The sequence below is a fragment of the Lissotriton helveticus genome, chromosome 7, assembly GCF_964261635.1.
Source record: "Lissotriton helveticus chromosome 7, aLisHel1.1, whole genome shotgun sequence".
Classification (NCBI taxonomy): Eukaryota; Metazoa; Chordata; class Amphibia; order Caudata; family Salamandridae; genus Lissotriton; species Lissotriton helveticus.
Genome location: NC_136068.1, coordinates 1,550,315,033 through 1,550,340,987, shown reverse-complemented (window position 1 = coordinate 1,550,340,987; position 25,955 = coordinate 1,550,315,033). Strand labels below are relative to the sequence as shown.

The 25,955-nt window shown below is 42.8% G+C and overlaps 1 protein-coding gene across 4 annotated transcripts in view; it reads left to right on the top strand.

The window, feature by feature from the left end:
• The window catches only part of TNNI3 (troponin I3, cardiac type), a 96,402-nt gene that overhangs the window by 52,006 nt on the left and 18,441 nt on the right, over window positions 1–25,955 (top strand). The window contains exons 1-5 of one of the 4 annotated variants that reach the window (XM_078655022.1): window positions 3,646–3,692; window positions 4,208–4,220; window positions 6,717–6,905; window positions 22,345–22,386; window positions 23,967–24,098. In XM_078655022.1, the coding sequence (XP_078511148.1) occupies window positions 3,661–3,692; window positions 4,208–4,220; window positions 6,717–6,905; window positions 22,345–22,386; window positions 23,967–24,098 (408 nt within the window). In that variant the 5' untranslated portion in view covers window positions 3,646–3,660. Of the gene's footprint in view, window positions 1–3,645; window positions 3,693–4,207; window positions 4,221–4,260; window positions 4,300–6,378; window positions 6,403–6,716; window positions 6,906–22,344; window positions 22,387–23,966; window positions 24,099–25,955 lie in introns of those variants that run through there. The other 3 variants (XM_078655024.1, XM_078655020.1, XM_078655021.1) reach the window with 3 other exon arrangements.

Genomic DNA, 25,955 nt, shown 5'->3' with positions numbered 1-25,955 from the left:
GTTTTTAAGCATTTAGACTGCTCGGTTAGGTTGGACGCATTCATCAGGACCTGTGGTGGAGTTTAGCATATTTCAGTTTTGTCTTAAGATGAGGTATAAAGGCTATCGCACAATGCGTGTCCTTGATTTTAAAAATAAGGTCTTTAATAGTGCCGATAACAGGAAATATGTTTATTAAAGTCATATGTCAGCTCCTGGGCCGCGTCTCTATGAGAATGTCTAATCTTTGTCTGGCTAATCTACTGCTTCTCAGCATTCTATCTTTCTGTCTCCTGCCGAATGCTTGGAACTGCCAACCAAAATATATTAATCCCTGCCCCATCATTACCCTTGCTTCATTTTCGGAACATGTCAGGCTAAGTAATAATAATAACAATAGTAAAAGTCTGATTTGTAAAGCGCATAGGGGCATATTATCAAGAAACGGCGTTAAAATTATCGCGTTAAAATTATCGCCGCTTTAGCGGCAGTTTCCTGCCGCTAAAGCGGCGATAATGGGCTTGATGATATGCCCTAAGAAGCCGATTTTCTGGTGTGAACATGGCCTTCTATGGGAATTCTCTACGGCATATTATCAAGTCCATTATCGCCGTTTTAGCGGCAGTTTCCTGACGCTAAAGCGGCGATAATCTTAAATCCGTCCTTGATAATATGCCCCATAGTTACGACCCAAGGCATGTCCCGCGCTCTGAAAGGAAGCCACGAAAACCAGCAACCAACAATCACCACCAACCAGCAAGCAACTAAAACAGTCGTTCCTACCCATAATCACAAAACCACAAACTTTCTACCATCCGCCCTACCCACCATTACCTAGGTCCAGGGCCGATTGGAAAAGTCACTTTTTAAGCTTCTTGCGAAACACTAATCCGACAGTTCCATCCTCAACTGAAGAGACAAGGAGTTTCAAAACTTTGCTGCTAAAAAGCAAAAAGAGCGGCCGCCCATCGTGACTTTTTTCACACGCGGAACCACAGCCAGATTGGTACCTGATGACCTACGCCTAAAGTCTGAGTGGTGTCTAATCACCAGAGAGGTCAGACAACGAAGGCCCCTGCCATTAACAAGAATTCAGTGGCAGAAGCCCTTAGCTTTGAATAGAGTTCTCTCATTGATTGGCAACCAATCAAGGGTGACAAGAGCAGGACCTACAGGAGCACGTCTAGGTCAGAATCAGGGAACAACATGCACCAATAGTTGCTTAATACAGCTGTAACAATAGCGAAGTAGAGGGTAAAATATTACAGTAAATAAAGAAAAGCAACATAAAACAATGGTACATTAAGTGTAGGTACACAGCATCCCCCCACATGTGACAAGGCCTTCCAACCCTAGTTCCTGGCATTCAGGTTCAACACCGGCTTCCCCCGTCAGTGTAACCTGAAATATAGCAGCATCTGCATTACATGGTGAACCATCAGCCCACCACTGTTTCTTTCTAGACTACTTCAGCTTGTTTGAAAGTGGGTTATATGTTGCCATGCCATTTATACTTTCTGTTTCCTCTTTAGATCTATTTTCTAGTAATGTATCCCTGATGTTATTGGGTACCTATTTCTTGGCTTGCTATAACATTTCTTTGTATAGGCTCTCACTTTTGTTGATTAACTGTTGAGTGGGTTGTGGAAGTCCTTCATCTAGGAGCAATTTATGAACATTTTGAATGTAAAAGTGAACTCTTATAGGTTGCTTTTGTTTGTATTCTGGTCAACAGACATCAATCAAATGGCCATAGGTCTATGTACAGAAATAAAAGTTCACTTTCACTGAATGGGGCCATAAAGTTTAAGTATTCATTCGATTAACAATTTACATTTACATAAGGAAGCCTAATGTACTATCATTGTCTCCTCAACACGTGACCAAGATGTTATCAATGCACTATTTGCCTAAGAAATTTCTTATTTGACAATGACTTTCTTTCAAGCAAGACTACTATTATTTAGTAGAAGATCTGTACACTCCATAACAAAAGAGATCAGAGAGTTATCTGTGCAATCTGTGGTCCATAAATAATAATCCTTCTATTAGAGTTAAGGGCTCACTATGTGGAATGATTTTAAAATGTGCCTCCCTGTCTGAGTATAATAATATTAGGTGTAATACATTCAGTGTATGTCTTAGATAACAGGACATAATCAGGACTTCTCGATGCAAATAAAGTCCATTTACTATGATAGAGGTTTTAGGATTGAGAAAATAGTGATCCGACATGCTGCCACTTCTTCAAAGCCAGTGGCGTAGGAAGGGGGGTGCGGTGGGTGCGGGCCGCCCTGGGTGTCATCACTGAGGCGGGTGACAAAATGGCAAAAATATTTGTTTTAAACACATATTTTTGCCATTTTGTCAAGCTGGGGGTGACAAGTAATTTTCCGCACCGGGTACCACTTGACCTTGCTACACCAATGTTCAAAGCCAGATGCTCTATTCCTTCTCACAATGAAGGTCTAGGATCTGATCTTAGTCTGGTGTAGCTCTTGTTGTCAGACAATGACCCTAGGCACTCCTTCATATAGCACTCTGTATTTTGAATCACAATGGAACTCCAATTGTTAGCTTGCTTTTTACTATATCTCTTCTTGTTTTCCAGTTGCTGTTCTGCCCTGCTGGCACTATTGACCGTGCAGACTACCATTATATGTCACTCCTGGGTGGTCTCAATGGCTACATAAACTTCATTTTAGAGAGACTCAGTGGCCTTAGAAATTAGAACAGATTTTAATCTCCTAGTTGCTTTGAATGGCCCACGAAACTTCATTGGAGGCTCACACCCTGCTGGCATCCATGGCCGAAGAGACTGTAAATGAGTATGATACATGGGATCCGGCATTTTAAAATCTGTCTCTGATTTTCTTATTAAAATTAGTTTGTGACGTCTCTATTCAACGGTAATAACGAAATGATGCAGCTGCTCTACTGTAATATGTTAATGCGAATAAGTTGTGACGTCGCAATATGTCCTCCTAGTGCCAGCAGTGAAGGTGACCGGCAGGACAAAGAGAAGGCAAATACAGCTGCTGTTTAAACAAAATGAGAGTGGCTTTAAATTCTTCTTATCTGTTTTTCCTAAAATTGTATAGTACAAAAGAGATATTAATGGCAGCATGTTTATTTTTTCCACGCTAAAAGTCATTACAGGGAGGACAGAATTTATGCATAATTATACTCATTCTGAGCCACAGCATTTTGTAAATCTAACCAATATTAGAACATTGGAATGTTGAGCACTCTATTGAATACAATGGAGTGCTCCATGCTTCTACGGGCCGGTAAGAGCCCACAGAGCAACATTCCAATATTGTTTGAACAAAGGCCTCCCAGAGCCCTAGGGGATTTCTATCCCCTCAGGCTCCCAAAGGCCTTTGTTTTATTTGTTAGAACATTCTGCCCTCCAGTGGCAGAATGTTCTAATTGCCTTATAGCCCTTCATAGCTGGGCTATACACGCCATTAAAGCCCCGCTCCCTTGTTAAAGGCCCAGGCTAAACGCTGGAGAGGGCCTTCAATGGCCAGCATAACTCACTACGGCGGGCTATAAGGCTATATGAAAGATTCAAATTCCTTTTTGCAACAAAATACTAATTGCCTTTTGCTGTGTTCAATTTTGCAGTACAGGTTTTACTTTTATTCTTCCTGTCTGCAGACACAATATCTCCTTCATATGAAAGAGCAAGACAATAAAGATTTAAGCAGGTAGAATGATGGTATCACCATGTATTATAAGGAATAAAATACCCCCTTCAGCTTCGTTCCTCAATATTGGTTTCTCTCATTGGTGACTTTCTATATCCGTGTAATGTATGTTAGGGTAGACTTTATCCCATATATACATTTTTGCTGCTATTGTTAGCACCCCCCAGCCTAATCGGGGCACATAACGTTTCTGTTAAAATGTAGTTTCACCCATAAAGAAATCTGATACACAACAGATGGGCATTGAAACCGCAAAAAATATAGTTCCCCATGTCAAATACGACACTGTCAGCCAGACCTGTTTTTTTATCCATAATCACATTTCATGACAGAGTAGACTATGCCTATTAGTGCAGCTGCAAGCCAAAAATATTTGCTTTTGCTTTTCAAAAACACAGGTGAGACTCTCGTTCAGAAGGCATCACACTTCACCACTGTGACTTAGCTCAGGATGTAGTTTTGTTAACGCAAAAATACAGAGTCCTAATTCTTGTTTTTTGTGTCTTTCATTGCAGTGATGAAGTCATGGTAAGTACGCACCGGAATGTTATTATCTTTCACACTGGAAAACAGGAAAAGAGTTATGACGAAGGAACCCGTTTTTTTGGTATTTTTTCTCTTACTTCTCTATTTGTATTTATCCATATTTATATTTTTTTCATCATGTCAATGTTTAGTCATCATTATTTTCTGTTCAGTTAAAAAATGAATTTGCTTGTAAATGACTTAATTTACTAATAACAGATAAATGTGCAATCATGCAGGAATGCATCTGGGGTGTGGCACTATCAAAGCACAATATAACGTCACAATTCATTACCCAAAAACGTTAGATTTTTTTTAAAGTTGTGATTCTTGGCAGCAAATAAAAACGATAAATTACAAACAATATCCTAAAGACCAACTATTATACTTGAGCAAATGCATACATCTATATTAAACGTTAGAAAACTTATTTATAACTTTTTTTAATTGTGCAAACTTTTTTAAAATTTAGGGAAGTTATTTGAGTTTCAAAAAGTTTAAATTACTGCTGAAAACTTCTGAAGGGCCTACTCCCAAACTGCATTCCGGTGGAAGTTAAATAATACTACAATTATACTGCTCACATACTACAAAATGCTATTCACAAACCTACGGGTGTAGACTTCCACCTCTACCTCTCCTGTCTTTTCAGTACAGAGAACTCCACCATCGTGGAAGGGGAAAAGAGGAGTGACTGGAAAATGGGGAAGGCTTACTAATAATTATGAGGGGTTTGGGAAATTTAAGGAGGAGTGTAGAGAGGGATGTGCTAATTCAAACAGGCACCCACAAAAGAATAAGGCAGTTGTTTACAAACTTAACTTTTGAAGCTACTACACATATATATATATGACAAAACACCTTTCATCCTGGCTACCTTCTTGAAAGAAATACATTGTGAACCGTGAACAAGGCTTAACACTGACTTGCTTTGGGGCTTGCAGCAATTTGAACAAATAAAGGTACTTGAACAGCACCCGTAAGTGTATACGGTATTTCTTTCAAGAAGGTAGACTGGAAGAAAGTTGTTGTTGAGATGACGGGTTGGCCCTGCCCGTCCATGCACCATCGTAAAACTGAGCCACCGAAGATAAGGAAGAAATGTGGGGGCGTGGAAATATACATATATGTGTGTGTGTGTGTATGTAAAAAAATACATCATTATTACGAAATTGCAACATTTTAGGCATTCAACTAAATATAATTTAAGAAATCAATTCCAGTGTAAACATATTTCAATTTAAATGCAACTTAAATTAAACTCACATATTAAAAATGTTAGTGAGGGTGTTTGTAATTGTTGTTTAAACATTATTTATAATTTATTTTATATATATAAAATATATTATATTATATTTATAATATATTATATATATATATATAATATATTATATAATATTATTATATATTTATAGTTATATTTATAATTCAATGTATATATTTAAATGAATAATCTAAACACATTAAATTTGATAGCCTAATGTTCCTATAGCATTTTGTTTGGGTAGGAAGTTAAAAATATACATATTTAAAATGTGTTAACATTTATATTATAGATTAAAATACTTTAACAGTTTTTAATAATAAACGTTATCAATGTTCCCTATATTTTATCTGCACTGCTCTGTGTCAAGAGGAAAGGACAGGAATTCACGTTATTAACGAAAACCTGTGACTTCCTGTCCATTCTGCCTGCTCTGGCACACAAATTGGTGCCTAGTGCCAACACAGGCTCCCTTGCACCATGGTTCAAAGTTGTCTGCATTATTAGCATGATTGTTTTTGTGTAAAGGAAGGGACACAGTCCTGCACAAAAACAATTGAGTCGTTTTCCTCTTTCTATGTGTGCTGCAGAATGCAAAACTGGTTATAGATAATAAATAAATCAGTTAAATTAAGCAAACATTCAGAGGCATATCTTATGCCTAATCCTTTATATTGCGAATAAAAAGTGGGATACAGCGAAAACCAGACTTTCCCTAATCTCAGATTTTAAATTTCAAAAAGTGATTTGATAATCCCTGACACCAAAAAAACCAACAAATGTTTATTTCAATTTCAGCGCTTGATCCTGGTGAGAGACAACCTCACCAATAACCATGGAAACCCTGCATAAAAGAAGAGTTAGATGCAAGCACACAAATTGTTCAAGGACAATTTTTTTTTTTGTTTGGAAATGAATAAAGTAAATATTCCTGCTGTTGAGCATAACAAGTCACCTACTGCATGAAGGCTGTTGGATGCGCTGGGTAACAGAGAGTTCTGCAGGCACAATAAGGGCTGAATTGTGAAAATATTGAGTTGAGAAAAAAAGAGAAAGCCTCTTATCAAGGGAAGGATATGATGGGGGATATTGGGACAATATGGCGCTACTTGGCTAATCCTGGCATGTGGGCCACTGTAGAAAGAAAAACACACCATATCAATTTCAGGCACCAACTGGGTGTGATTGGCTTTAAACCGCATATGATGTGAAACCATTCTCTTGTTACTTCACAGTATGAAGAGGAAGAAGAAGAGGAGTACGTAGAAGAAGAAGTAGAGGAGGAAGTGGAGGAGGAAGAAGCTGAGATGGAACCTGAACCGCTCAAACCTGCTCCCCCACCACCTCCACCTGTTACAGCCCCGCCCATCCGGAGGCGTTCTTCTGCCAATTACCGCTCATATGCAACAGAGCCTCAGGTTAAGGTAGGGGAGATTGCTGGAAAGAGATCTTTCTGCCAGAGGCATAGGTGGCTCCTTTGCTTGTATGATGCAACTGTGCATGCACTAGGACCTGACAGGGTGGCAGGGGAAGAAAATATGGCTGAGTGACACAAAAGGATGCAGATAGGCTTAACGTAAAGGATACATCTATGTAGATTTTTATTGGTATTTATATATCACAAACCTAGATGGGAAACAGCAGACCACTGTACAATCATTTGGGAATTTAGGAGATGATACACGATCTATACATCAATGGAGGACATTAGATATTTGCTTTATACATTTACATCTCATGCCTTTACAGTTGCACTCTATTTAGATTAGATTTCACAATTCTATGCACAGGAACGTTACGTGTTTTGCCCACAATTACACCATTAGACCCAAGTTCTCAAGTTTGGAAGTTTAGCTACTAGAACATATCACCTTCTGGTTGGGTCATTGGAGGATTGACAGTCGGAACAATCACTGATAAAATGTCATTGCAAATATATTTAACCCCTTCCACGCTCATGACGAGCTCAGCTCGTCATGAGTTACGCCTGTCGTACGCCTCGTCGTGTAGCGCGGCTTTTTGAAAAAGTCAGCGCACAGCGGGAAAACCCGCAGCGCGCAAGGTGTTAAAAGAGGGTCTAATGGCACCAGCACAGCTTTAGCAGACTTGGTGTCACACTAAATAGAACAAGCCATTGATAATGCAGAAGATCCCTCCATTCAACAGAGGTGGAATCATGAATTAGAATTTTGAAAAATATATTTGGGAGGAATTAGGATTTTAGTTTCTTTGGGCGTGGAAAGAGGCTCTTTGTTTTAAATCTTCTAGTGCATGTCCTGGAGAAGGGGGATTTCTGATCAAGAGATTTTCCTCTAGAATAGTTCTTGATTTAATGTGGAACTGATAAATACTTCTGATGATGGTAATGTTTTTATTAGTTCTTTCTTATCTTCTGTTGATCTTAGCATTGAACAATATTAAAAAAAAGTACCTTGCAAGACCAAGTTTTTTGGGGTAACATTTTGAGATTCCAAGAAAGGTGGCTTCTCATCGCAGGCTCTGTGGCTGCATTGCGCTTCTTGATATAAGAGTTCACAACTTTGAGTTGAAGAGAGAACTGGCCTGGACCCTGAAATTAGCCTTCTTCGGGCTGTCTGTGATCAGTCACAAATCTGAGGCTTCCAACTAGGCTTCACAAAGTGAAATACTGAAAAATGTACTTATCTCAGATGTGCAGTCTCCCTGTGAGCCTTGTCCCAATTACCTCTTCATCATCATCACTATTCTACCAGAATTTACTCTGTTGATGATCTACTTGGATTTGCAAACAATAGAATACATTGCTTTGTAATACGCACAAACGTCTCTAGGAAGTTCATTCATCAAAATATGTATTTTATCAATTTAAAAATGTAAATAGCACACCACCTAACATAGTGCTGCACAATAGAACAAATACACCAATCAATAAGGCGCATGTTAAGTAATTCCAGTAGAGCCCCAATTTGTGGGCGAAGGTCATAGGAAAGAAACAACGATAAAGTAAAAATGCACAAGCAGGCAAAGACATTCAAGGAGAGCCTGAGAAGCAACAGGAGCAGCATGATGTCAGAGAAGGCTTAAGAAAAGACGAGAGGGGTTATCTACTAAGGCATTTTGAAGTAAGTGAGGTAGTACCCCTGCAGTACTCGTTCTGTACTCTATGATGGGAAACATCCTTTACAACGCAACTTTTACCACGCAATGCTTTTACATCGCAACTTTTACAACGCAAACCATTACAACGCATTGCGCTGGGGGGCGCTCTAGGATAGGGAATAGATTTAATTTACTATCCAACACCTTCCCTACTATCCACGGGGACTGGAGTTGGAATAGTAAATTAAACTATTCACTATCCAGCACCCCAAAGCGCTATGTGTTGTAAAGGCATGCGTTGTAAAACTTGCGATGTAAAAGCATGCGTGGTAAAATCATGCGTTGTAATGTCATACAACCCTCTATGATTGCTTTGGGAATTGGCCCCATAGCATCCAAAATGGCAATATCACTGGAATATAAATATAATATTAATTTACAATTAGAACAAATAGAAAGGATTGTGCCCCCTGCCCTTGTACTAATATGAGTTGACGTTTTGGGCTGATTGACAGGCATGTAAGAGCATTTAAAAGAGAACACCTGCAGTCATTAGTGACAACACTCCCGATTCAGACGGGAAACTACTGATTTCAAGGCTTGTTTCCAGCCTCCTGATTCCTGCATGAAATAATTAGATACCTCGACGGGTTTCTTTAGTCAGAGACTGGTCCTGTGTGGCTCGGAGTATGCACTGCCAGTAACCTGCTCCTGCAGGCCAGTAAACAGCATTTTTGTTACACTCTCTCTGCCTACCACGGATCACTGAAATAATATCGAGGGACAGAATATCGACCATCAAAAATATCGTTGACAAAATATCGAGAGACAAAATATCGAGTTTCTATCTACAAACAGGTAAGTACAAAAATATCGAGTTAAAAATATCGTTTACAAAAATATAGTTGTAAAAAATATCGTATTTACTAAAAGCAGTGTTAAATTAAATTAATATTAATAATTAATTACTAAAATATACTTAAAATTACTTAAATTAACTTATAATAATTAAATAATTAATGAAAGTTAAATAAATATTTTTTTATTTCATATTTATTAAAACATATATATATAGTAACAAAATATAATAAAATAATACCCAAAAACTGAAAACTGACCCTGAACCCTAAAAATACCCCTTTACCCAAAAACCCAAAACTGACCCTGAACCCTAAAAATACCCCTTTACCCAAAAACTGAAAACTGACCCTGAACCCTAAAAATACCCCTTTACCCAAAAACTGAAAACTGACCCTGAACCCTAAAAATACCCCTTTACCCAAAAACTGAAAACTGACCCTGAACCCTAAAAATACCCCTTTACCCAAAAACTGAAAACTGACCCTGAACCCTAAAAATACCCCTTTACCCAAAAACCCAAAACTGACCCTGAACCCTAATAATAACAACGAATTTTTTTACTATCTATATTATATACTTACATATTTTCACTTTCTATATTATTTACAGTCGATATTACTTCACTTACCTTAAAAACGATATTTTGGCTGTCTATATTCTGTCCTGTAGATATTTTGTCCAAACGATATTTTAAACTCGATATTCTGTCCAAACGATATTTTGGAGTCGATATTATGTCTGTGCACCGCCTGCCACAGCGCTTTGTCTGTGCTCCTGACAGTTAAGGGAAAGAAACGCTATATTTCACCAAGTGCAGGTACATGACAAATGACCCGATTCAGGCCTCAAGAGAAGTCAATGAGAGGAATACATTCTCCCGACTTTAAAAAAATAAAATCTCCCACTTTCCTTTTCTAAAATGTTGGCTTGTATGCCTGTAGTACTACTTCCTGTACTCATAAATGCTGTTCTGAACCGGGCTCAAGGGAGTGGGCAGGCCTGATTTCAATGAGCTGGGATTCCAGGGATGGGTTGATGCCTACAAGAAGGCCTAACATTTTGGTCCAGTATTTATCCAGACCCTAAAGAACTGCTATAAGGGAGCCTCTGCACGGATCCTTTTAAATGGCTTATTAACATACAGCGGGGAACCAGGCAGGGGTGTCCTATCTCCCTGTTATTGTTCAATTTATACATTGAACCCTTGGCTCAAGCTATTAGGCTCGATGAAATTATAACTATATTTCGGTCAGGTCGGTATAGTTCTAAATTGGCCCTGTATGCGGATGACTTGATATTATACACAAGTGACCCAGGTGTAGCTATTCCTCGGATAGAGGAGTTGTCGGCAGAATTTGGGGCTATATCAGAATATGAGGTAAATAGATCCAAGACAAAGGTCATGTGTTGGAACTTAGATCAATGGAGTGGTACTGTGAGTCCTGAGTTTAGATACCTAGGGATATATATTGTGAAGAAACTAGATCGAATCCCCAAGTTAAATTTGGACAGAGTAATTAGAGAAATGGACTGTTTGTTCAGCAGATGGAAGAATCTCCCATTAACTATCTACGGGAAAGTTAACTTAGTGAAGATGGTCATTCTCCCCAACCTTTCTTATCTCTTTTCTGCAATACCATTAACATTCCCAAAGAAAGATATCAGTAAGGTACAGAGTAAAATAGGGAGCTTTGTGTGGGGGGACAAAGGGGTTCGCTTGACTTGGAAGAAGCTTAGACGAAGGTTATTAAAAGGAGGGTTAGCTCTCCCCGATATCAGCCTGTATGCAGTGGCATTCCAGTTAATGAGCATCCGGATGCTACTTACTAAGCCAGATGATTCATCCTGGGGCAGACTGCTGGGGGAAATGGTGAGAGTTGAAGGGGGAAGTGGAGGTGAGGCCTTTATGTACACATTTGGATCCCTGAGATACTTCAAGCGGGTTCGTCTGAAGACTCTAAAGACAGCTTTAGAGATATGGTATAGGGTAAGGGTAAGCAGTGGGATTGGCTATTATTCAGATTTAGCTCCAGTGTGGGACTCACCCGGAACCCCGGACTGCCTGAAAGATGCCATGGCGATACCAATAAAGAGGGCAGGAATCATGACTTGGATGGAATTGATGGATGCTGAAGGGGTACATCCATGGGAGTATTTGAGGGCAAAGGTAAGGATGGGCCTATCAAGGTTTAAATACAGCAGCGGTGCGTCCATTGGGGCGTAGGGGCGTAGCCCCACCAGCCCATGGACCCGCCGCTGCTGCAAGTATATTAATAATTGTCCAAAACAGAACTGAACTCAGTCGTGTATTTTTTAAATTAATTTACAGCAATTATCCGGCCCGGGCAGCACCCGACTGAAACGGGATGCGCAGGGGGCTGGGCCGGGCGGCGGGGCTGGTCTGTGACTGTGAGTGACAGTCCAGACCAGGTCTACGTCAGAGTCAGGGCTTGCAGGCATACCTAATGCGCATATGCTGCGGTGGGGCTAAAACTTGCCCGCGCATGCGCAATGATAGTTCCCCCATGATATTAGTGACAGGGGGGTGCTGGTTAAACCAGGCAGGAGCCCCGGCGTTTACACTGGCGACAGGGCGAGCAGCTAGTGTGCCCCCCCGAGCCAATCCATTGGCCGGTCACCGTGCAGCAGGGCAGGGCAATCCATTATTGGATGCCGCGCTGCTGACGTAGGATCCGGTTCTTGGCCCTCCTCGTGGTGGTGTGTGGAGTCAGTGGTCGTGTGAGCATCACCAGCCTCTCTGTGCGAGCAGTCGTCCCTGGCCCGGAGGGGCTGCGAGAGGAGCAGCAGGAGCCCTTGGCAGACGTCGTGGGGAAAGTTTCCAAGATGCCGATTCGTATTCCTGATTGCCGAAGAAAGACGGTGAGTGCCCTCGGCAGCTTTATTTCACAGAAATGCTGACTGTTAAATTCTGGTGAAAGCCAAATGGAAACGCTACAGAAAGATGTGTAATGACTGCGTTATCCCAGGCGTTTCTTCCATGTACTTGGACCCAACTTTATAGCTGTAGGAAATACCATGTGATAATACTTTATGGTAATGCCTTCAGATTTAGCATATTTAGCTTAGGTTTCAAAGTAGTGACCCTCGTGTCCAGGAAGTGGGATCGTAGGGGGGTATCGGTACACAACTGCTGCAGCTGTGAGTCCTACCATAGGCGGAAACCATGGTACGCCTTCTGAAGCTTACAAAATGGATGCCAAATAGCCAGATTATGACTTGCACTTTGAACCTGGGGTCTGATCATTAATGACTTTGAGATTGCACAGGGTTTGCAAATTTGCAGTTGCTCAATTTTCAGTAATTTATTCAGGATTGGTGAACAACACCAACAAAGTTCATTGCATTCCCTAATTATGCATGTGCAAAAGGTCCTTTGCACAGTTGGCACTTTATTTTCCCTACAGCAAATCATGGGTGCAAACATCAGTAATGGCAGCTGGCTAGTAATCCATTTTTCAGCGAAAATGGAAGTTTGTAAGAACAAATCAGGATCTAGGCCCTGCCTGATATAGTGCCAACGTATTACATCCAGACAGAAGTTGAAGTGGGAGAGATTTAAAATTAGGAAATAGTTAAATATGCAGCTCTTTAAAGAACACTAGCTCACATGCAGTAACACTTTATGTCTGCTCAAAGAACCCAGCTGCCTGATTAACAACAGAAAATATCACATGGTAGTATCTTTTGTTTTGAATGAAATATAAAAACAGCTGACATCTGTGAAATATGACACACTACTGTTGCGCGATGTCACTGTACAAAGAACGCCCAAAAACAAAGAAATTCTATTTAACTTAATGTTTAATGCGAAATACAATGATATATCTTATGCACCATTGATTAATGATGAGAAAAGCAATGTACATCCTCCTCGCTTTTAAATGTGGCTATTTCACTAAATGTCGATTCTCAGGTGCCCTCAGGCACCCGCCGTTGTACCATTCCATGAAACGATTTATCACAGCTAGAATCTGCGGAGAGGCCTGAATGCACCTAATAAGGCAGTTATCTGACCAAATAATGAACCCACTTCTCATCACGCGCCGACAAGAGGCGCGTGGCCATTAGCTGGCGCTGGCGGCAAGGCGGTGAAAGCCCTCTGTCAACAGTGAAATTAGTGCCTGTCAGTGATCTCAACTCACGTGAAAAAATATCAGGACGCCTTCTGTGCCCCATGAAGGAAAATTAACTTGATGAATTGCCCAAGTGACATTTATAGACACAGATTCAGGCCTGTCAGTCGCTTCCTATCGCTTCTGGTAAGTGGCTGACAGTTTCCTGAAATGTAAAACATATTCCATTGAACAAACAGAGCGTGAGATTTGGGGGAATATTAAAAACTCAAGTCCTAACTATGTTGGAGGTATCAGTAGATAGAGTTCTGGCTATGGGTTCACTAGAGGAAGACTTCCCTTGTGCCCTTAACTGCTGATGCGCATTGCACCTTTCAGATAAACGTTTCCCCTACCTCGCATAACTACAAGATTAAAACCTGGAAATGTGGTGTTTCAGTGGGCACAGACCTCAAGCATGCAGTTAAGTGTTTTTGTTGTCTTGCTACAGACACCTGTAATGGACCAATATTTAAACATGTGCTTAGAGCAGACATTAGGCCTGTCCCTTGCTCATGATTGGATGACTTTCGTGTCTGTTTGAGTTCCATGACTTAATTCCTGCTCCCCCCTATTCTTGCGTTTGTGAAACCATAGGGGTTGTGAAGAATACAAAGTGTTTAACAAAGTGTATCACACAAGCCAAGCCCATTCGTTCCGCCTGATATGAATTACTCGAAATCAAAATATTGCCCACAGCCCTGCTCGCTGCCAGCACACACGGTCATGATACCGCCCTAGGACACGAAAGTGTGGAAGAAAAGGTTATGCTCTTCTTGGGGTACGTATGTGTGAAGGGAAAGCAGGAACCTGCAACTACTGAAAGGAGAATAATTGCCAACAACGAAAAATTAACCCTTATGTACTAAAAACGTTGCACATCCCTATACATAGTCGCCCCGTAGCTCCATACATTTTCCTCAAGAACCTAACACAAGTGTGCGACAATTGACTAGGCCACACACCAATCGAGCCTTTTTAGCATGAATTGCACCACATAATTGATTTTGAATTATTAATTACTTGCTCTTCAGTCATGATTTTGCATAATTCCCTCTTTGCTACAGTACGGTTTCCCCAAGGTTTACAAAAAACAAAAAAACAGGTGGCATTATTGGTACTTTAAAGGACAAAATACATTTTAAGCAGTTCTTTGCTCAGCTGTGGTACAGTTTAATTAACTTTCAGCTTCTTTGTGTGTGTTTTTTTCTTTCTCTGCTGCTTGTTCTGCGTTGCAATTTATTGTATGGAAAGCTGGGCCGCCTCGGTCACGTTATTTAGTGAGGGACGGGCGTTTGTGGGAGCAGCGGCTACAGTTTAATCTCTGCTCGGGCAGCATTTCTTGACATAAATCTATTTTCAATATAGCATCGAGCATGCATGCAGAGGCATTAATGGACATCTAAATACTCCAAGCAGACCTTGGATCCTTGGCAGGGAGGTGGTGCATGAATCCTGTAAATCCATGCGCAGAGGCTGGCATTCAAAGCGTACTGTAATGTGGTGCAAAGGGCACAGAAGTCTAGGCATCACTTCTGTATTCCTAGTGGATACATATGACTCTATTCCAGGGCCCAGGCTGCTGTTTTATGCGATAGTACCACTCCCAATGAATACCAATACTGCATGTTGTGGTACTTACCAAGTGCATCTATGATTGCCCGTTCCAAGTTCTGCATGGGAATTGAAGTTATCATTATAATACAGCTTTCATTTCTATGTTCTGATAAGCAGAATACTCTAGGCCTGGTTCACAAAGGAAAACTTTTTTGTTAGGTTTACAACGGCTTGCTATTCACAAAGGGATTTACGTGTAGTATCTTTGCAAGTGCGGAGTCTGTTAGCCCAAAACCGGTATCAGGATGCTTATTACCGGTTCAGGGAAGACCTGGCTTTGCAGTTCTGGCTGGACTGTTCTCATGAGGCTCAGGGTCAAGACTGATTTGCATATAGCTGGATCCAGTAGCGGTGCGTCCATTGGGGATCTATGAAAGTGCTGATCTCTGGGACACTACAGCGCATACCTAATGCATATACCCTTAGGCTGGCCATTGCATATAATAATACGTCCGCATGTTTTAAAAGCCGCTAATTAGTACGTTGGTGTTATTTTGACATGTGTCGCAAGTCACTTCGGTTTGGTGCAAAGGTTAGAAGGTTAGACGCATGATTTCCCAAAAAGAAATACCTCAATAAAAAAACTACCTTTAAAGAGTAGACTTATTTTCAATGCAAAACAGGAAAAGTCACACATGTAAAACGAAGTTCAAGGAGGGTTGGGTCCATGTCAGATTCCCAGATACTGCTTTAAAATAGCTTACATTCAGTGAATCTAAACCAAACTCATTTACATCGTCTGCGGTTATCCTGAAAATCTGGCACGGATCTGGCGTTCCTGGGACTATGTTGGACATATCCCCTTTAAAATCATGGCAGTGTAAAACTGAATGTTTCCCCACACTTTTATGAGGTCGACAGAAAGTGCACACTTTGAAGCTTGTCAGCGTTACAAAGCATTGCATCAAGCATTCTTTGCAGAACAATTTTCCCACAAAAGCTTTTTTGCAAGCAACTTTTTCCACTAAATGTGAGACTTTGTGGGAGTTGTTTCCCATGAACCTACTTTCTGTAAAACATATCTTTACAGTCTTCTTCAACGTCAGACAACTAGCAAAGCTTTAATAAAACGTAATGACAGTTGTGGAGAAATACCTTGCAGCTTTGTTTATCTGTGACGTGGAAACTTTCATATGTTTTTCTCTTTTTTAAGCTCTTGTTAAACAGTCTATAGTTTGGGACCAGTCCAACATCACCTTTTTCTTTTCTTTTAATAAATCGGATGTAAAATTGATCATCGCCATAATACAGGGACTGTTTGAGTTTCAAATGCACTGCTATAGAGTGTGAGAGGGTAGGAACCCATTAATCAACATTAGACTTGAAGAGGGCGGTGGGGAGGCCATTGGGGCCTGGTGAACTGTCTGGTCTTGAAGTTTTTAGAATATAATGTGAACCATGGCTACAAGATAATTCAGCATCTGTGGGGAAGCCCAATCTCCTGGTGATGCGGGCAATCCAGTTTATACCAGAGATTGAGTTACCTGGTTCCTTTTAATGCTGGCAATTAAGGTTATTTATAAATTGCCAGAATGCCTTGGAGCACCCCTGGCGGCACATTTGAATTTGACGTACTTGCATTCAATAGTGACTTCTTCGTGTGGCCCAAGAACCTGTTTAGCTCTATTTTCTGCTGTTCCAATTTTTGCATGTACCATATTTTACTGGTAAGAGGTCTACGCATAGGTACATTTCAGGCTATGTTGTGGCCTAGTGTTAACATGAACTTTGTAAGATCAGGACAAACAGTGTCACAAGTTGTTTGCGGAAGCCACTCTTCTAGAAGATGTGTAATTTCAAATGAATCAACAATGTCAAAGAACCCTGCTGGGAGAAAAGTATAGTCAAACACCGCATTTCGATAATGTGCCAACAAATGTGTCTGTTTCAGCGGCCTGTTGCCAGGGAACCTTCCATTCAGAGAAGGAAAATTTAATGAAGGTAATGTCTTGAGAAGTCTAAGACCCCTGGGTTCATGCCTTTGAGGTGCAACTATTGTCCTGGGAATACCCCAGAAATTGTCAGTGCATGTAAGACATGGACGATCCATCAAATTGTATTTCTAGTTAAGGTTAAAATCCCCTGTTAGGACTGGTCAGTCATCTCTATCCCTGTTGAGTAGTGAGCAAAGTGTTGTTTCAAGGCGCGCTGTAGTATGTGCTTTAATAGTACTGTCAGACTGGAGATAAATACTTATCGGTAGGAGTCTGGAGAGAATAGACTGCTTTCCCTGTGATATGCCCAAATAGGCCTGTGATATTGCATGGCCTTTGTTAGATATTCAGATCCCCACTGGCTCTACCCTTACTTAAAGGTTTAATAGCATTAACACAAACTCGGGAAGCACAAGGCAGAAGTGGGGTCACAGCACCATGGTTCAATTGATGTTAGCAATGCCAGATGTATGATGTTAAAATACTTTAATTTAGTTAGGTGTCATAAAAGGCATGAGAGAAAAGACGCCTCTTAAATGCACCCCATCGTGATTTTCTGTGTAATCTGTAATGACTTCTATTCAAAATCGAGACAGCTGTGAGGGCTGTGAGGGCTGTGAGGGCTGTGAGGGCTGTGAGGGCTGTGTGGGCTGTGTGGGCTGTGTGGGCTGTGTGGGCTGTGAGGGCTGAGACAGCTGTGTGGGCTGAGAGCTGTGTGGGCTGAGAGAGCTGTGTGAGCTCACAGCTATGTGGGCTGAGAGAGCTGTGTGGGCTGAGAGAGCTGTGTGGGCTGAGAGAGCTGTGTGGGCTGAGAGAGCAATGTGGGCTGTGAGAGCAGTGTGGGCTGTGAGAGCAGTGTGGGCTGTGAGAGCAGTGTGGGCTGAGAGAGCAGTGTGGGCTGAGAGAGCAGTGTGGGCTGAGAGAGCAGTGTGGGCTGAGAGAGCAGTGTGGGCTGAGAGAGCTGTGTGGGCTGAGAGAGCTGTGTGGGCTGAGAGAGCTGTGTGGGCTGTGAGAGCAGTGTGGGCTGTGAGAGCAATGTGGGCTGTGAGAGCAGTGTGGGCTGTGAGAGCAGTGTGGGCTGTGAGAGCAGTGTGGGCTGTGAGAGCAGTGTGGGCTGTGAGAGCTGTGTGGGCTGAGAGAGCTGTGTGGGCTGTGAGAGCAGTGTGGGCTGTGAGAGCAGTGTGGGCTGTGAGAGCAGTGTGGGCTGTGAGAGCAGTGTGGGCTGTGAGAGCAGTGTGGGCTGAGAGAGCTGTGTGGGCTGAGAGAGCTGTGTGGGCTGAGAGAGCTGTGTGGGCTGAGAGAGCTGTGTGGGCTGGGAGAGCAGTGTGGGCTGAGAGAGCAGTGTGGGCTGAGAGAGCAGTGTGGGCTGAGAGAGCTGTGTGGGCTGAGAGAGCTGTGTGGGCTGAGAGAGCTGTGTGGGCTGAGAGAGCTGTGTGGGCTGAGAGAGCTGTGTGGGCTGTGAGAGCTGTGTGGGCTGTGAGAGCTGTGTGGGCTGTGAGAGCTGTGTGGGCTGTGAGAGCTGTGTGGGCTGTGAGAGCTGTGAGAGCTGTGCGGGCTGTGAGAGCTGTGCGGCCTGTGAGAGCTGTGTGGGCTGTGGTTCCCAATGCTTTGTGAAGGCTGTTTCCCAACTGCTGTGCAACTTCTTCTACTCTTAGAGCTGAGATTTTCATGAAAGTCTTATAGTCTGAATTCAGCACCTGAGCGTAATAGGACGAAATGTATGAAGCTCTGTGGTTATACTGAATAAGCAGCTACCTATGTTATGCCATCTTTTAATGTAATAACTGCACTTTCACAATTGCTTTATTAACCTTCCTGCTTTCTCAAATTTGCTTGAAAATGCACGATTTTTCTTCTTTTTTTTCCAAAATTTTCGTGGGGGGGTAATACCCCCAAACCCCCCTTTTGGGGTTCGGGCTCGCTCGCTGCGCTCGCTCGCTACGGTGCTGTATGCAAATCACTTTGCGCCCCACCACTTATAAATGTCACCCACCGCCCCTGTTTAAATACCTTCAGTTGGTGTCGTGGCACACAGCAGAACGTGAAGAGATAAAAGGTAATGAAGAAATTGAAAGGCTGTGTCAATCCATCTTACCAATTAAAAAAGAAATTTCGGTATGGTATGACTACTTATTATAGGCTGAGGATAACGGGATCCCAACCTTAGAGGCTATATGGAACAATTCCCCTATGGCATCGCAGGCCAAGGCCATGCTCGAACCATCCTTAAAGACGTTATATAAGTATATAAAACCTGCCTGTCTGAAAAAGAATCATTTCTTCGTAGTCAATAGGCTCTATTACACTCCCCATAAAATCGCAAAATTTGCCACCATACCTCCGCCAAAATGTCCGAGATGTCACACATCGATGGCGAATGACATCCATGTGTTTTTTGAATGTAAAGAACTGGAACATTTTTGGGAAGAAGTGGGGCATACTCTGTTGGGAGTTTTTAAGACTAGGGTCGAATTCAATCTTTCCTTGATTCTATTCAGAGATGACGGTCCATTCTACCAGACTGCCTCATGGCAGGATAAAGGTCTCCTATTGTACATGATCCTACTGGCATGGAGGGAAATTTGTATGTGTGTGTGCATCATTCTGGCCCATTTCCCTCATTAACACAGAGGTTAAGCTGTAACGTGACGCTTCTGGCCAACCCCCTACTGAAAGCCATCCCCCACTTGGTCCATCCGGGCCAGTGTGGCTTTATTCCTCGTTGTAGTACCCGGCACTGCATCTGCAGAGTGAACCTGGCACTGGATCGCACATGGGCCCTGGACAGTCCGGCACCCCTGCTTTTAATTGATTTTGAAAAGGCGTTCAATATCATCAACTGGACCTTGCTGGACGAAGCCCTTTTTTAAGCTGGAGCTCGGGACTAAGTTTTACACATATGTTAAGGCCCTCTTCGCTGGCCTGCAGGACCGTGAACAAATTAACGGGGTGCTTTCTCACAGGATTGACATTGGGAGGGGCACCAGGCGGGACTGTCCCCTCTCTCTTCTCCCATTTGCCTTAGTCATAGAGCCCTTGACAGTTTGGATCTGGTGCAACAATCAGGTGTGGGGGTTTGACTGAGGCCTGGTGACGGAGGACCGTGGAGCGTTCTACAATGTCCCGCCCGCTCTGACAGGACCTAGACTCCTCCACATCTTAGAGTCTTTGGGGTGGCCTCCGGGCTAAAGGTCAAATGGAACAAATCCCTGTAAGGTCCACCTGAGGGGCGACTGCAGAGACAAATCCTGGCAGTCCCAAATCCAAATACGCCACACACGTTTCCACTATCTGGGGATATGTATTTCCTGGGAATCAGGCCTAACATGGAGACTGAATCTCGGCCCCATGACGTGGAGAGCCCAGGAGGACATGACACAGTGGGATAAACTCCCCCTTAACCTCATGGGCAGAATAACGCTTTTTAAAATGATGATCGTCCTGAGGCTTCTGTACATTCTTCAAAACTACCCCCTGCACATCCCACGGGCTTGGTTTGATGCCGTGATGGCCATGGGATGCAGATTCATAGGGGCTTATGGGACTCCCAGAATGGGTTTGTGTGGTATACAACGGTGGCCTGGCCATGGCAAATGTTTGACTCTACTACTTTGCAACTCAACACCTCCCCATTAATGAGTGGAGGAATAGGGTTTGGGATGATCTCGCATATAGGGGCAAAATATCTCTGCTAGTCCTGGATAAGGTACTGGGCATCCTGTATGGCACGCCCATCCCCACCTCCCTTCCAGAGCAGACCCAAGTGGTGTTCAGGGCATGGAGAGCTGCCTTGTGATGCACCAAGTGGGACCACAAACTAACACTAGAAACTCCAATGTGAGAGGTCTTATGGCTGCCCCAGGTGTCGAACTTGGAGGGTTTTAAAGGGTGGGACAACATAGGAATTTCAAAATTAGGCAATGTCTGGGAACGGGACCTTATGCAGACCTAAAGACTTGAGTATAGCTTTCCAGTTAGCAACTTTCCAATTCTTTTGGTATCTCCAGCTCCGCCGTCTCCTCTTTGCTTATCTGGAGGAACTGAATGACAACCCAGAACATAGCCTTCTAGAGGGTGGATATCTTATGGGCCACCTAGGGAATGGTTGGGGTTTCAAAGATTTAAAGAACCCTCGGGCGCACTCACCCGAGTTATTGGGCCCCCTGAGAGTGTGATGGGTTGGCACACTGGATTAAGCAGAATGGAGAGACGCTTCTATGACACCTTGAGGACTGGCAATTTCCACATGACTCCGCCTTGTGCAATTTAAATACCTTCACCAGGTCTACCTGATGCCCCTTCGCTTGTGGAAAACTGGTATCCCTGACTCCCCGTCCTGCTGTCGGTGCCGAGATCCCAAGTGGGGCTTCTATCATATGGTGTGGAAATGCCCCGTGACGTATGCTTACTGGACCACAATCCTGACCATCCTTTCTCATGTAGTGGGGACTCATATAGAGGCCCAACCAAGGATCACTCTGTTGGGTACATTAGACAATGTGGGAGAGCTTAAGGGGGATAAGACATTGGTGGGCTTGGGAACAGTGATAGCAAAAAGAGATATAGCCCGGCATTGGAACTCCTTTATTATCAGCCTGGACAAAGAGCATGGACTGATGTGGCCAGATGGTAGAAACAATTTATGAAGCTAGGGAATTCACCTGCAAATATGAAAGTATCTGGAGGAAGTGGTGGTCACATCATAGATTCGAGGGATAAAGTAGAGATTGATCGACATCCTGAACCCTTAGGTGAGTGGTTCTGTAAAGTGGGGGCTTAAAAGTCTTGTGGAATGTTGTGTAAATGATTTCTATCTGACAGGAGCATTTGTTTATCTTTTTCTTGTTTTTTGTTACAGTGCAAAGAGTCAAAATAATAATGTTGCTTTATAAAAAAAATTCTGCTAAAACAAATTAAAGTATTTGATTAAGCCCCTTTTTTAAAACATTCATCTTCCTTCATATCTCGTTTAAAATGTAATCACATACAACAGCCCTTGATGTAAACAAGATAAAATAAGATAGCAGCAAAACCGCCTCAGGATCCTCCATCAGGTAAGTTCACCAAGAAATAGTTTCACATGATCAGAGGACCCAGCTGTGCCCTCTGTTATCCGGTGATATTGTGTGAGTGCAGTTTCAGTGCTTTTGTGTGTATTCATAATTGTCAGACATGCACAAATTTGGTTATAACACGTTGTCTTTTACTAAAAATCATATTTTTTAAATCTTTTCTGGCAGAGAAAACCCAAGATCACAGCCTCACGCAAGCTACAGCTCAAGGTGAGCTCCTTTTTCAGGCGATATTGAAATGGTTGCTTAGGTGCTGTGTCTTGTGCACCCGCAGATGAGGGTGTGTGTTATTTCCTCGGTGGTCCCTTGTTGTATCTGGGTGAGTGAATGATGTTGCTGCAGATAACAGGGAGTGAGAGGGTGTGTGACCTGAAGAGGCTGAACCCGGGAGCTACTGAAGCCAGAATCTGGTTGCTTTTTTGCATTGATTAATAGCGCAAAGAGGCCATAGAACTGGTAGTTCTGTGCTGTGCAAATACTGCTAACATAACCTATATCCTGCCTTTGCCTATAGCCCGATAACTGAGAGAATGAACTACCATGTTGTCTACTCAGCCCAGGTGCTATGCTTTCACACTCTGATCAAACCTAGGGGCATAATTATAAGGAATTAACACCACCAGAATGTCACTTTTTCCAAAGTTCTGGGCGTTAAGCTACTTAACGTGGCTTAACGCCACCTTGTAAATATTGCCCCTATTCACGTAGCACTTAGCATGAAAGGGGCGTGCAATGGGTGTTGCAGTGGGCGTTCTGCTGCAACACCCATTGCTTTTTGACGCTGCCACATATTAACAAGGTATGGGGCCATTTCAAAAATACCACCAGGAATACCTGATCTTAAGCAGGCGATACGAGGAGAAATGTTTTATTTCCGCACATAAACAATTACCCCTGCAGTGCAGGCACCCTAGCAAAATGGTGCTAGGCAGCTTTTTTAGTCAGCGTGAGGGGTAATGCATGGATGCACCGCATATTTGTGAATACGGAGTATCTTTTTATTTTGAAACTGTTAGAGCGTTGCGTTACCAATTTTGGCAAAACACCATGCTCCACCAGTTTCTTGTAAATATGACCCATAGAATCATATGGGGACTTTAAAGGCCATCTGCACTTAACCCTAAAAATATGTATGCACGATTTAGGTACACGTTTGTATCAGGAAAAAGTACTTGCAACACTTTGGGAATGCAGCAGGGATCTGTTAAAAAGGAAACGGAAAGCTTTTTATTAATAATCAGAAGACAGTGTAAACCTGTAATAATGGTCACTAGGTGGTAGGAGCTTCCCTTGCCCCTTCTATTGCTTGATGGGTGATAAGCCCATTGTTATGATACCACCTGCTGCCCTTGAGGTGTTACGACAGCTCACAGTATGAGGTGACACCTACCCTTTGTTCAAGGCAAGCAGTCAATCACATAGGGAAAAACCACAGGCTCGGTTTTAATGTCATTTTTGGTCACGTGTTTTCCACTTACCAGCTCTTTTCTTTTCTCCCTTTCCCATCCTTTTCTTTCCCTTCCTGTCACTGTATATTGTTTTTTTTTGTTCTGTGCGCCTAATTTCTTTCTTTCGTAATTTCTTTTCTTCTTTCATTTTCGTTATTTCTTTTCATCCGTCCTTCTTCACTTTCTCTTCATTCGTTTGTCCTCTTTTTCCATATTTCCTTGTTTATTCGTCACCTTATTGGTTCCTTCTGTCTTTCCTCCGTTCTTGGTCTCTTCTCTCTCTCATTTACTCCTGCCCTGGCTTCCCCGCCCATCTCCACGTCCCTCTCCTTGTCACCATAGTCGTTAATGCTTCAAATCGCAAAGAATGAGATGGATCAAGAGGAAGAAGAGCGGGCTCGGGAGAAGGAGCGCTACCTGGCCGAACACTGCGAGCCCTTGCAGCTATCTGGGCTCTCCTTCTTGGAGCTGCAGGTAAGAGCTGTGCCAGCTTCTCACCGCTGGGGGGCGCAGGCAGCCCGAACATGTTCTCTTCAGGGAAACCTCCTCAGGGAAACTTCGTTGAACTGCGAACTAGAAAGCCTAAATAATAATGAATGATGCTAAAATGTAAAATGGCACGCCCCTTGATGTTATAGACAGACAATATGCTAATCCGGGATTTTTTTTAGAATCCAGGTCATATTTCAGATGTGCGCCTGATGCAGTGCTTAATTTGTTTTAAAAAAATAAGTAACTATTAACCATGACTAGTAACCATCACACTGCTGTAAGTGTGACAATTTAGACTGATTGAGGCCGCCCAAGCTTTAAGAATGGCTTGGGTGGCAGGTATTAGTTGTTTTTAATGTACATTAAATTAACAAACAACTGTGTTTCTGCTCATCTTACACAATTACACATACAGCACCACCCCGTGGCAGCTGTTAAGTGCAGGTTCCGGAGATCAAGTGCTGTTGCCAAGCACCGGAAAACACTGGCTCAGATTAAGCACTGGTCTGATGTGTGAATGATTGGCAAGCTACAGTAGTCTTCAAGCGGCAGGAACATTTCCCATTTTCCCTGGCAGTGGATACTTTAGGGAGTGGTGTTTGGGGTGTGACACCCCTCAAATAAATGTATTTTGGGCTTGGACGTTCGGTCTAGGGCATGGGTACCGTAAACATTTGCCAAGGTGTCACAACGTATGGTCTGCGATGTGTCTGAGGGCCGGGCTGTGGCGGTAAGGGGTCCAGGGTGAGTCAGGGATTGTATAAGGAGGTGTGTGCACCCACAGAAGTATTCCTTGAATGGATAAAAACGTACTACTTTTTATAATTCACAAACATTGGCAGTAGTAGGCTTGGAATACTGCACCTGTCTCAGTGGCGTAGCTAGAGGGCCCGCCCCGGAGCAGCACGAGTTTTGGGGGGGCGGCCTCCACCCATTCTTGCCTGTCATCTTGGGGCAGCAATAGCAACCCCCGTGCCTCAATGCATTTGCTGCAGGGAGGCAAACAAAGAAAATTCTCGCTCTTGCCGGCACCCTCTCCTGCTCTTCACTGCAGTCACCGCAGAGACCGCCACTGGCGGCCAGAGATCTAGCTACGCCACTGGCCAGTCTCATGCTTCCAGGCATACTACTGGCAATCAAACAAGCCAAATGAGATGTGACAAATGCTTGCAAATAATCAAACCACTGATAATCACTCAGGGTAAGATTGCAAACAAATGTGTTTTTGCCCACTGTGCCACCGAAGATGAGGGCCTGATTTAGGATTTGGCAGACAGGGGAAATTCAGACAGTGTGGCGGAGGACTTTACATTTATCACGCTCTCTTTACTCAGCCCGCCAAATGTATAGAAGTCTGCCAGCCCCGCAGACAACTTTATCCATAGGCAGGGACCACCATCATGGTCGTTCTTCTCAATGTCGGAAAAGTTTGAAGGGCGGCTCTGTAAAACATAATGGCTAGCAGTTAAACTTTTCTAAAGTTTTTTATTTTGTAAAAACATAATTCTGAAGCAGGAGTTTATTCTTGAAAAAAACAAAAAAAACTAATGACCATCTAAACCATGAGAGTTTCCTCCAATTGTATTGCGTTCATTTTTCTTTTTTCACCATCCTCCCCTGCCAATGGACAGTAAAGAAAGTGGCACCTGACTGTCCATTCAAAATAGGGCGGACAGTTGGATGGCTTCAATGGCGTCTACTCCATTGGAATGTCAGAGGACATTTTACACCGACTGAGTACATTTTACTCTGTCATCATCTGGCAGATGGGCCCGATTCAAAATCAGGCCTGCGGACCTTGATTTGGCGGACAGGGTACTCTATCACCTAACACCTGTT